We start from the raw sequence: 13,031 nt of genomic DNA on the forward strand, positions 1-13,031 counted from the left end.
CTTATCCCAAAGGGAAAAAAAAAATCATGAAATTTCACTAAATGTTTGTTTGTATAGGCAAATCTCAACTTTGCAAAATACTTTACCTGAGGGAGGTCTAGTGCTCCGATGGGCAGCAGTAAGTTCAATATTGGGATCATCATTGGTGAGGACATCAGAACAGTTAAATTGGGGGCTGCTTCCTACAACTAATAAGCTCTAGAAAATAGTAATTTATTACATCTGTGATAATAACATTTATTACATCTTCGATAATAATAAATATTTGTAGGACTCATAATAATAACAATTATACTGAATTTAACTGAAATAAACTATAATCAAGAAGTTTAAAGTACTACATTAGAAGCCAAGGTGAATCCTCCAAAAATCTTCATTATTATTTGGAACTATTTTTTTTTAGTATCCTGGTTATTATTTTTGCTAGCAGTACTTTGTGAGAGAGTTTTCATTTCTTACCTTAATTTGTACTGTTTTACTGGAAATTTTGTGAGATGTTGCAGCTGGTAGATATATAATAGGCAAAATTCCCATCCCATTGTCAACCAGGGTCACATTAGAGACTTGCACACTCTCTGTGGTCTGTCCAAAAATATATAATAATGATAATAATAATAATAATAATATTTTATCTTTTTGTATCATAGTCCCAAGAACAACTAATTTTAAAAATCAACAAATCACTAGGAATAAAGCACATTTACCTGAAAATAGATGCCATAATCCCAACATTTCCAAATTGTAAACCCCTGTAAATGAGAGCACCCAGGGAAGCCATCTTGGTTCATATAAACACCATATAAACCTCCATGGGCTTCATTATTGTGCCATTTTTCTGCAGAATTAGCTTGATCTGGAAATAAAATACAAAATTGGATCATTAAATGAACAAAGCATGATTTCTGTCTTTATTAAGCGCCTAACTTTTTAGTTTAACAAAACATTAAAAATTTATATTTTTCTGACTTAATTTTTATGTGATGACCAAAGAATGTTATATCTGTCATTTGCAGATCATATGACTGACCATTAGCTCATATTATTATTTGAGATGATATATTCATATCTGATTTTTTGGTATGTTACTCTCCTTTTATTTTAAAAATCTATTTAAAAGAAAGTTTCTTAAACTATGCCACATGATTAAAATAAAATTCTCTGCAATATTTTCTATGTAACAGCTATAAAAGATTGGTTCTTGACCCTTCACACATTTAAAGAGATGTAAAGAAGAACAAAAGCAGTGTGGTATGATGGATAGAGTCAGAAAACCTGAGTTCAGGTTTTACCTCTGATACATCCTGGTTGCACAATCCTGGACAAGTCACTTAATCTCTTAGATCTCTAGTCAACTTCCTAAAACTATTCATTGGAGAGTGGGTACTGACCTACTAGGGTAGAGGGAGTTTCCTCACCCAGGAGTTTCCTATACCAACCAATCACAAGTCCTGAAGCAGAAAATTCCTTAACTGTAGTATGAGATAGAGAAAAGAGATCTGCTGTTTGTAATGCCGATGTTTATTGTTATTGTTGTTGTTATGCCTTTAGTGAGAGAAAACATGATATTTTGAAGATATGATCTGAATTTAGGAAGGGCAGGGTTCAGGTCCTAAATTTGGTACCTTCTAGCACTTGCTCTGGGCGATTTCCTGTCTTTGAATTACAGCGGAGTCTCAGTAAAAGGAGTTATTTATGCTGATCAATCACAGCTTGGACCAATATATTTAAAGCAAACACCTATGTATGCTTAGGAATCATATTTTGATATTCAATAATTTGGGAAAACAAAACCCTTTTATAAAGAGGCTATAGAAAAATGACAGATTTTAAAATATTAAATCGAAGAAATATTAACTTGATTAGTTAGGTATTAAGACAATTTAAAACTATAATTAGTACATATACTATGACACCAGTTCTTTCTAATGTCAAAAAGGCTTAATATATATAACATACAATATAAAAATAACAACTATCTCTTTTGAACCCAAGAACTTAAGAACTGTCTAGATAAATGTCGATTCAAATCATTGCTATTCAAAACATTGGTATTTTTTTTTTAAAGAATAGTAGGACTTTGGAATTAATATTATTTTTTCCAATGAGTCTTATTGCCTTTTACTTGACTTTTCCAAGAATCTCTGGAACTTAGAACTAGTAAATATCTATGTATATGTGTATGTATAGATGTCTGTGTCTATATGTATGTCTATCTGTCTATATATTTTCCAAATGAAGAGAATAGATTCACTGTAGATCCAAGTACATAATGTGTTTTTGTGTGTGTATTTAGGCCGGGGACATTGATTGTGTGAGGTGTTTTGAACACACATTTTAATAAAAATCCCCTTGAAAGTACCCAGTTTTCTTTGGGATTCCATATCATCTTGGAACAATTTCACTCACTTTTCTTGCTCAGTGGTGTAATAGGAAGAAGTGATATCACATACTGAATTAAACTGACATTACTTTTCTTTAAATCAAATAGCAGATTATCTATGCTATAGATATGCTGTAGACTAAACAACTTACCTGTACATGGTTCACCATCAATATGGTAACCAATTCTTTCAAATCCTGCAACAACATTATCCTGTAAGATTGTATTGGTAGCCCTGTTTATCTGAAACAAAAATAAAGAAAATATTTTGGGTTAGCTAACCACATAACAGAAATTATACAATATATAGATGCCTCTGTAATGTTCCATGCATACATTATAAAATGTACCATTTTTGTATCCATTATAAAAGATAAAACAAGTCAAATTAATTACTCATCCAATTCAAGCTTAAGTTATGCTATTAAATTACAATGGAGTACTCGCATAATGCTCTTCTCAAGGTCCCTAGGACTGTCTCATAGTTTGAAACTACCTTATAAAAGACTTTTGGTATTTTAGTAGCTAAATTCCTTTTGATAGATTCCATGAATAACCTGCCTTATGTCCAGTTCCACTATATTAAAAATAATGTTATTATATTCCTGAGTATTTCTTTTATCTGGGTTTCTATTTTGTTATCCATTTGGCTTATTTACTAAAGAAGCATATGGACATAATTATAAAGGATGGTTTAGTCTCAGAGTCATTAGAAATTAATTAAAACTGTACATACCCTTTGATTCAGCAATACCACTGCTAGGTTTATATCCCAAAGACATCCCCCAAAAGAGAAACAGACCTATTTGTACAAAAATATTTATAGCAGCTCTTTTTTTTTCTTTTCTTTTCTTTTTTTTTAAAAGTGAGGCAATTGGGGTTAAGTGACTTGCCCAGGGTCACACAGCTAGTAAGTGTTAAGTGTCTGAGGCCTCATTTGAACTCAGGTACTCCTGACTCCAGGACCAGTGCTTTATCCACTGCACCACCTAGCCTCCCCAATAGCAACTCTTTTTGTGGTGGCTAAGAATTGGAAATTGAAGGAATGCCCCTCAATTGGGAAATGGCTAAACAAGCTGTGGTATGTGATTGTGATGGAATATAGAAGAATATATATAAGAAATGACAAATGGGACAATTTCAGAAAGTTCTGGAAAGACTTATATGAACTGATGTATAGTGAAGTGAGCAGAACCAGGAGAACATTGTGCACAGTGACTGCAATATTGATCAACAAAAAACTGAATGACTTAGGTATTCTCAGCAATACAATGATCCAAGACAATCCTAAAGGACTAATGATAAATGATACTATCAACCTCCAAAGAAAGAACTGATATTGATTGAATACAGACTGAAGCATACTATTTTTCACATAATTTATTTTGACCTATCAATTACCATCTAGGCAAGAGAGGTTTTCTCTAGGGTATTGAACTGGATGCCTTGTGTGATAAGATTTTCTGACAGTTGTGGGGACCAATTTTTAATTGGGGAGTGCTAGCTAAGTGGCTCGCCGCAATATTGGGGCAAGGAAGGAAACCGGCAGCCTCCCTCAAAACAGAACAAGATTTATTTTAACAAGAACAAACTTAAAAAAAAAAAAAACACAAACAGGATCAGTAGGATCAAGGGAAAGGAAATAAAATGGGGAAAGGGAAATTATAATACCTGAAAAAATGCCACCACCCAGGAATCAACTGAAAATACGCAGCAGAATGCCTGTCGCTTTCCAGCTTCCACCTTGAATGCCCAATTCTCCTCCCCCAAACCTAGAAACACCCCACACGGCCCCAGCCAATGGGATGGCCGCTCTGACAGTCACATGACTGCCCTCACTAGGCTTCCAATCATTATAATTTTGCCAGGCCCATGTAGGTGTCGGGGAGTGGTGATGATGTGAGGTGCCAGAGCCCTGGCAACGGCTACAACCAGTGGGTGGAACACCTTGCGGTTTGTGGAGCCCCAGGCCAGTGCGCACCAAGGCATAAAAACCTCAAATAACAATTAATTCTTTACACAGTGAAGATATTCAACAGACTCATGCATCATGTATAGAGTTGAATTGGATAACTTTCAAGGTCCCTTCTAACTTCATAAAATTATAAATTCTTTCTTTGTACCTCAATTGCTGCATGCCACAGTGTTGAAGTAAGTTCTTTTTTGTTTTGGTATGTTCCTGGCCAAACTGTAAATGTAACCAAATTTCCTCGTACCCGGTTGCCATTTCCCCATATCTTTAAGCCTGCAAATTAAAAGAAAATACAAAAGGTAGAGAAAAAAATTACCAATAAAGTTATTTTGCCAGTGTGGGATCCTTAGTACTTTATAGTTATATATATATTACAGAGAAACTTAAAATATAGTGTTTAATTTGACTAAGGACAGAGGGAAAAATAGATAACTAGTGAATAAAGAATAATAATCTTGCCTTGTGGAAAGAATATCAACTGTTATGAGAGCTGGGGTAGTTTTTAAGTAGGCAAAGAGGCTGTTGGGCTTCCTTGTCTCCTGAAGCATACATGGGACAGTTTATAGGGTACTGATATTAGTTGTTCCCACAATCATGCAGAGAATATTTCTGACCTACTATGGTAGGTTGTCGATGTGATTGCAGAGATGGAAGGGATTAACCATTTTATCTAAGTTACTGTGTTTTAAATCTTAGGATCATGTCCTTTTTATTCTTTATTATGAGTAAAATTATTTTATTGTATTTTTATAGACCACAAATACCTCACTGAATTCTGACTTTTGGGTATCAACCCTGAAGCGATCTGAATCAGTCTGGGCACAGAATATGCCTCATTAGTAAGGAATCATTTTATATTTTTAAACTGAAATCAGTTAAGTATTTATATTTATGACTCCTTATTGAAACATTTTTATTTAATCTACAAATATTGATGTCTATCAGTTATGATCAGTAATAATTTCTTCCCTTTTCTATAAGTTTAATGAAACATGATACCTAAAGATGTAAGATTCACACCAAAACATTTATTTTACCTTCCCCCACTGTTAAGTGAATGATGTTATCCTCAATGTCTAATCCATCTGTACCAAACACACCAATTGCTGGAGAAAAACCATGGTGAAAAGCACAACCACGGACATAAGATGAGCCATACTCTTGAACCTATTGAAAAACAAAACACTGGAACTCATTTTATGGGTCTAAAGTGAAGATGAAATGTTTCAAGAAAAAATACATTTGTAGTAAATATTATTTTCAAAAGAAACCTTTTGGGCAAAAAAGTAATTTGTTTTCCTTTAAATGAGGCGATCTAGTAGTCCTTTTACCTGGATCCTGGATGGTAGTGTGTGTGTGTGTGTGTGTGTGTGTGTGTGTGTGTGCACACGCGCGTACACACACACATATATATATATATATACTGAAAATATGCATAATTCCTATACATGTACATAGTCTACATATATTTGCAACATCTGTTTAGCTTAGACTTTTGGAGTTAAAAGGTAGCTCAAGATCTTCTAGTCCAACAGCATTATTTTATAGATGAGGAAAGAAAGGCCTGGAGAGCTAAGATGCTTGTTCAATATTATAAAATTTGTGAGTGGCAGAGCCAGGACTAGAACTCAGGTCTCCTGACTCAGTATAAAGTGTTGTTGTTGTTGTTTTCTGTATCATGCTATCTCCCTTTAGGAGATAATTAAATTCTAATAAAAAATTAAATTAAGGAGATAATTTAGGAGACAAATTCTATTAAAGGCCAGACTATTCATTACCTTTACATTTTGAAGGTTGGAGACACTATTTCAGTAATAATTCACATTATTTGGTGAAGAAAAATCTCATCTCATTCCAAAAGATGAAAATTTGGGCAAAGTTAATTTCATTTAACATATTCTCATTTGGAAAAAAAATTTGTGGCAATACAAAGTAAATAAAAACTATGGAATATGAAACAGAGTTTTAACCTCTTCACTTTTTAAAACCTTTGTTTCTTCCATTGACCTAAAGCAAATTAAGCAAATGCAATGGAGCTCTGATTGCTTTTTTTTTTTTTTTTTAGTGAGGCAATTGGTGTTAAGTGACTTGCCCAGGGTCACACAGCTAGTAAGTGTTAAGTGTCTGAGGCCAGATTTGTCTGATTGCTTTTTAAAAAGAAGTAATGGGAAATTTATTATGTCATCTGAGGACTTATTAATCTTAAAAGGTGATTATTTAAATTGGAATCAATTATAAATGTTTCTTTAGTTGTATATCTCTATATATACATATATGTATTTTTGTAAACATCTAAAAGTACAAACCTGTCCAAGGTTAAGAAAAGCCAGGGAATATCGTGGATCCGTATTGTCTCTGTAGCCTTCCTGACCACTGTGATAAAATTCAACATTACTGATTCTTGCATTTCCTAAGGAAAACATATATTGAGTTATATGGTTTTCCCGTGAAGTAGCTACACTAAAATAGCATAGAAAAACCAAATAAAATTCTTTAAAGGTTCTATGGAAACTTAAATTGACCTATTTTGATTTTGCGCCTTTGTGCCCAAGTCAGAAGATGTTATTTTTTCTTAAATTTAGATTCTGATGCTTTGGATTGCATTTAATACATGTTGATCACAGTTTGTATACTATGTATATTAGAAGTGGAAGGAACATAACAAAAGGCAGCTTCCCAGTGACTGGCACATAGTAGGCATTTAACAAATTCTTACTGACTGACTGAATTTCCTGAAGTCGGCTAAGAAGAAGGGAAGGAGAAAGAAAATACTAATGTTTAGAGAGACTGAGGGAGGAATGACACTTGGATTTGGCCAAGAGAGGTGACAATAAACTTTGGTGAAGGAGGCTACCAGAAAAAGATGAAATCAAAAGCTAGACTTTAGGGGATCAGGAAGGAACTAGAAGGAGAAAAGGCAAGACAATGAATAGAACCAACACTGCCCCTTGAGAGAAGAAGCTTTAATGGTAAAGAATTCATTTTAAAGTTTTTTCTTGTCATCTTTATCCAAGTAGATTTGTCTCTAGTAGGTAGAGAAGGTAGCACATGTAAGAAATTTCTAAGTGAATAGTCAAGGGGAAAAGAAAGTATTTAGAGAGAAGGTTAAATGGTAAGATTCTAGGACATTTCATTCTCTCTCTCAATTTACTTATATATCTGTCTGTGTGTTTAATCTATCTATCTCATTTATATATCTCAAAGATTCTCAGAGTATAAAGAGAAAAAAAAAGGCAGATCCTTGGAAAATACTACATTAAATTATTATCATTTGGCCTATTCTAGCCTGTCAAAGTCTTTTTAGATCTTAGTTCTGAGACCAAACATGTAGATTCCTCTCAGCTTGGTGTCTTCTGAATATGTCATAAGCATGCCATTCACTGAAAATGTTGTATATGGCCAAGGATAGAGTGGTATTCTGCTAAAGACATGCCCGGTTTGATAATTTGGTTCCAATTATGTCACTTTTTAATCTACTTGATTGTATCATTATTTTAGTTACCATCTTCCTAGAAAGACAATTATGGTACAAAGGCAAAAACAGTGAAGGATTTGGAATGAGAGGACCTGGGTTCAAATTCCAGCTCCTCTATTTATGACCTGTGTAATCTTGGGGAGTCATTTGACCTTTCTGGGCCTCACTAGTAGAATGAAAGGGTTCAACTGGATGAACTCAGAGATCCTATATCTTTGGTAGGACTGGGATTTCCAACAGTTTCTTAAGCCCTTGTTGTTTCTGTTCCCTCAGAGACTATTTTTTAGTTCCTGTTTCTTTTTTAACTCAGGGCTTAACAGTCACCTTTGTTGGGATGTGCTCTGAATGAGAAGTAAAGATAGTCTTTTTTCTGGAGCAACCGAAATCTCATTTCTTGTGCCTTAATAATTTCATGTGAAAGATGCTTTATCACCCTTCCCCCCTCAATTCTGACCTAATAGCATTTGAAGATGATGCTGTCTGAATACCAATTTTTAAATAGTTACAGAGGCAAGATAATGATGGAGCACTTAAACTATATGTCTATCTACTATTTCCCTGTGTTAGATACCTTAATTTCTCCACCCTCTTCAGCTTCCTTTTATATACAGTCTTCCCTCATTAGAAGAGAAGCACCTTGAGGGCAGGAATTCTTTCTGCTTGTGTGTATTCCTAATACTTAGCACAGTGCCTGTCATATGGAAAGCACTTAATGAATGTTTGTTAACTTGACTTGGCTAGAAATACAGGCATTCATAGAGACTGACCCAGGTGTGTCTGCACACTCAACACACACTCTATCCACACCTAAAGCTGAAAGTTGTATTCTGGTTAAAAAAAAAAAAAGGAGCACTTGAAAGCTATGCCTTGCTTATAATTTCATCTCCCATAAGGATAGAGAAATAAATGAGGGTAATTTCTACTCCAGTATTAATTCTGATTAATAATAAAGAATTGGTTGGTGAAGTGGTAGTGATAGAAACCTTGGGAAAAATCAGTGAGGTTACATTATAGTTGAGGTAACTCAACATAGGAAAGTTTGATATACTCAGACATAGTCTAGACTTTGGAAAAGAAGATTTCAAATTTTTTTCAGAGGAAAAAAATACCAAAGTCCCAAACTCTGAATGTGTTATAGAAAAAATAAGGACACCTTAAATTGCTTGAGCCTCCCCACAGTTATCAAAGTAACCAGAGGACTGTATGAGGACTTGACTAACATACCAACAATTCATTTCTGTAGGCAAGGGCAAACCTTCTGAAGCCACTGGTGCTCATATCAGCTTATCTAGAGACATCATTATCTGCAAAGATTCCCAGAGACTTCCTGCTTCATATCCTCTATCTCACTGCTTGGGCTCAAGGAGTGAGCTATCAGGCTGATTTGCATTGTGTAAATGGAATTAAGAGCATTCTTTTGCAAATCAGGAAACAGGAAGTTAATCAATCCAGACCACACTGACTTACTAATAAAAAACAAAACTTAATTGTCCAGGAATTGCATCCCTCTCCCCACCCTTTTCAACTATTTAAATACTCTCCTTCCCTAAGTCTGGGTGGAACTTCTCAATAGGTTTCCCATGAAATGCATGTAATTGGTTGCTGATCAGAATAAAAATGGGTGTCTGTCTTGTTGAACTGTACTTCATTCTGTTTCTGTTTCTATTTCTGTGAGGACAGTTATCTGTTTTTGACAGTATGGTATTGTGGAACAGATGTTTGACTTAGAATTGGGAAGGCCTTGATTTTGTCCTTTTGACAACCTTGGGAGATAAATGCTATTATTATATCCATTTTATGGATTAGGAAACTGAGCAGGCATAGGTGAAGTGACTTGCCCAGGGTCAGGCAACTATTTAGTGTGTTTCTGAACAAATGATGGATTTGGAGTTGGGAAGACCTAGGTTCAAATCCTGGCCCTGACAATGTGTCCATGAACATATCACTCAGTCTGTCTGAGCCTCAGTTTCCTCATCTGTAAAAAAGGAGATAATTATACAAATATTTATGACATAACAATTTTATTATAAGGATCAAATGAAATCATGTGTGTAAAGTGCTTTGTAAACCATAGAGTATTATATAAACAATAGCTATTATAATTGTCAATAAAATAATAATGGATAGTATCTATATAGTTCTTAATTTAGACAAAGTAGAATGAGAAACTCTCAAAAATGAAATTGTGACAATAAAATTACAAAGTAGCCTAGGGAAGATGAAAGGGTAGCTAAACAAATCAATATAACTGTCAATATGAATATATAGATCCCTTGGATTTGATGGAGGTAACTTATTATCCAAAAGTATTTTTTATGAAGCCCTGGGTCAATAGAAGCAAAATGTCCTTCAACTGAACTCCAAACCGGAATCCAGATAGCTAGCAGATAAAAGACCCTACCTAGTGACTTCTTTTCCCTCAGGATAGTAAATACCTATCTTATGGTAACATCTGGGTGTCCTCATCCTTGCCAAACCATTTTTTGAAATCCTGTAATCTTATCATAATGCTTTTGTATTTTCTCCATACTTGTTATAACTGAAGTTTTTAAACTGCTTTTTGCTTCTATGTTGATTTCTGTGTCATGCTATTGAAATTGACAATGCCCTGTAATCAGTGGACAAAAAAAAATCATATATACCCTCAGAAATGAGGGTTTCTGAGCTTCACTCTTAGGAGGGGAGTCTTCACATGATCATGTGTTATATATTTCTTCTTGGGACAAAATATTAAATTGATATTATGGTGTGTTTTTTTTCTGTCTCTGATTTGTTTCATAGGAGGACAGGTATGGATATCATGTTATCTGATCAGGTTAGTAGGAGATATTGTAAGATATTATAATTTCTCTGATCTGTTTATACTTTTGTAGGAGAGATTAAGGATTATTTCTCTGATTTGTTTGTAGGAGACAGGCAGAAAAAAAGCTATATTTTAATATTCAACATAACTAAAGAACTCAGGTTTAAAAAAAAGATATACAGAAAAGATGAAAGAAGAGTGCACAGAATGCTGAACAACTACAGTAATAGTTATTAAAAAAGGGTTTGGTTCAAAAACGGGAAAGAGATAGACCATTGCTTGGTAATGATGGTGTGATGTTAAGATATGATACTGAGTGGGAACTACTCAATTCTATTTTTCTTCTACTTCATAGTTTGATAGGGTAGAAGAAACATGATGTCAAAGGGAACTGAAGGTCAAGAAAAGTGTGAATATTGTATCTAGCCATTTCAAAAAGGTCCAAGTTAACAGACTCATAAAAATATATCCTATGTACTAAAAAAGCTGATAGATTTGATTGCTGAATAATTGTTAGTATTCTTTGAGAAGCTATGGAGAATAGCAAGATGGCAAAAGATTGGAGGAAGACATGCATTTTTAAAAGGGAGACTGTAGTTTCACAACCCCATCTTTTTTTGTTTGTTTGTTTTTTTAACACAGTATCACCAATATCAGGAAAGCTTTTGATAGTTTCCCCCAATATAAATATAAACAAGATGGAAGAATATGGGCTGCATGTTGGTACAGCTACATGGCCTCATATATATTGTACCCTTAAAAGTATTAATTAATAGAGTCCTATTGCTTTGGAAGGAAATATAATATAGGACTGGGCTATGTCTTATTAAAAATCTCTATCAACCATTGAAGAGAAAAAATGCTTATGAAATTTTCACATGACACAAAAGCAGATATTAATGCTAGAAGGGAGATAACATGACACAAATAATCATAGACCTGTTGATTCTTCCTTTCTGGAATGTCTCTAACCCTTTTCCATCATTCTGATTGCCACAAGCCTATTTTGGACTGTCATTACTTCTTATCCAGTTTTTTATGCTGGTCTCCTAAGTGATGTTATCTTGAATCTCTCCCCCTTTCTTCCAGAGAGCTCAGATCTTCCTTGTTGCCAGGTTAATCTCCCTAAAGCTAGAATTGTCTGACTCCCTTCATCTGACATTCAAAGTTCTCTTCAATTTGATGGGAACCCACCCCTTCACTATTCACTATTCACCTGCATATGTACCCTGTGCTTCAGCCAAAGTCAACTTCTCTCCTTTCACATACTCTGAATTTTCCTAACTCTGTGCTTTTGCTAAAACTATTCTTTTATATTTGGGATCTTCTTCCCCATCAATTCTGCTCATCTGCCTCTTTCCCACCCTTTCAAGGCCCAAGCTATATGTTATCTCTTCCATCAAGTTTTCCCTGATCCCACCACTGGATGAAACCTGTCCCATCTGCTGAGGAGTCACTGGACCTTGAAACTCATTGTATTATTGTTCTATCTTTAAGTTTAGTTCTCTATGCATGTTTTATATTACTTTACTAGGCTGTAGTTATGGTCTATAGCCTCTTCTTGTTTGTACTCCCCACACTGCCCCATAGCATTTAGCATGATGTTTTGTGCTTAGTAAGAGTTCAATAAATGTCTGTCCAATGGATAAATAAATGAAGAAATGGATGATTCTGATGTTACACATATTCATGTTTGAAGACAGAAGGATATAAAATGTGATCTCTCAAGTTTTATTTTACCTTGATTCTAGAAAAAACAAAAGGAAAACTATTAAAATCTACAATATCCAATAAATTTCAATAGCTTCCTATTGACTCTCTATATTGAGATATATGTAATGGGAGTTGGTCAATAAAAATCCAGTTCTCAGGAGCATACACAGTACAATTCTCCAGGTAGAAGTAGAATAAGTCTATTTTGGGACATATGCAATGGAGGGTCCTGGCTCTACTCAATGCACATGCTCTCAAGGACTGGAATCTTACATTGACCAGTCTTCTATTACATAGAAATTTTTCTATTTAGTTTTTAAAGTCTTCACAATCTGAGCTCAACCTGTCTTTCTAGACTCATTGGACATTACTCCCCACCCTGAACTCTGTCATCCAATCAAATTGGCCTTCTCTTTGTTCCTTCTTTCTCTCTCTCTCTCTCTCTCTCTCCTTCCTCTTTCCTCCCATCTCTATGTCTTTGCATTGGCTGTCCCACATGCCTGAAATGCACATCATTCTTGCCTCTGCCTTTTTTCCTTTTAAGACACTATAAGTACCACTTTTCTGCATGAATGAAGCCTTTTCAATTGCTAGGGCCCTCTCTCCTATACTACCTTGTATTTAACTCCTTTGTATATATTTGTGTTTATTAAATTGTATTTATGTTGTATATATTTTTATATATACT

At 34.5% G+C, this 13,031-nt stretch overlaps 1 protein-coding gene across 1 annotated transcript in view; it reads right to left on the reverse strand.

The window, feature by feature from the left end:
• The window catches only part of PKHD1L1 (PKHD1 like 1), a 226,410-nt gene that overhangs the window by 54,398 nt on the left and 158,981 nt on the right, over nucleotides 1-13,031 (reverse strand). The window contains exons 60-66 of the mRNA XM_043975706.1: nucleotides 6,659-6,762; nucleotides 5,390-5,519; nucleotides 4,504-4,625; nucleotides 2,533-2,623; nucleotides 705-853; nucleotides 460-582; nucleotides 87-198 (exon numbers count right to left, since the gene is read on the reverse strand). Coding sequence (XP_043831641.1) covers nucleotides 87-198; nucleotides 460-582; nucleotides 705-853; nucleotides 2,533-2,623; nucleotides 4,504-4,625; nucleotides 5,390-5,519; nucleotides 6,659-6,762 — 831 coding nt within the window. The remainder of the gene's footprint in view (nucleotides 1-86; nucleotides 199-459; nucleotides 583-704; nucleotides 854-2,532; nucleotides 2,624-4,503; nucleotides 4,626-5,389; nucleotides 5,520-6,658; nucleotides 6,763-13,031) is intronic.

The sequence above is a fragment of the Dromiciops gliroides genome, chromosome 1, assembly GCF_019393635.1.
Source record: "Dromiciops gliroides isolate mDroGli1 chromosome 1, mDroGli1.pri, whole genome shotgun sequence".
NCBI lineage: Eukaryota > Metazoa > Chordata > Mammalia > Microbiotheria > Microbiotheriidae > Dromiciops > Dromiciops gliroides.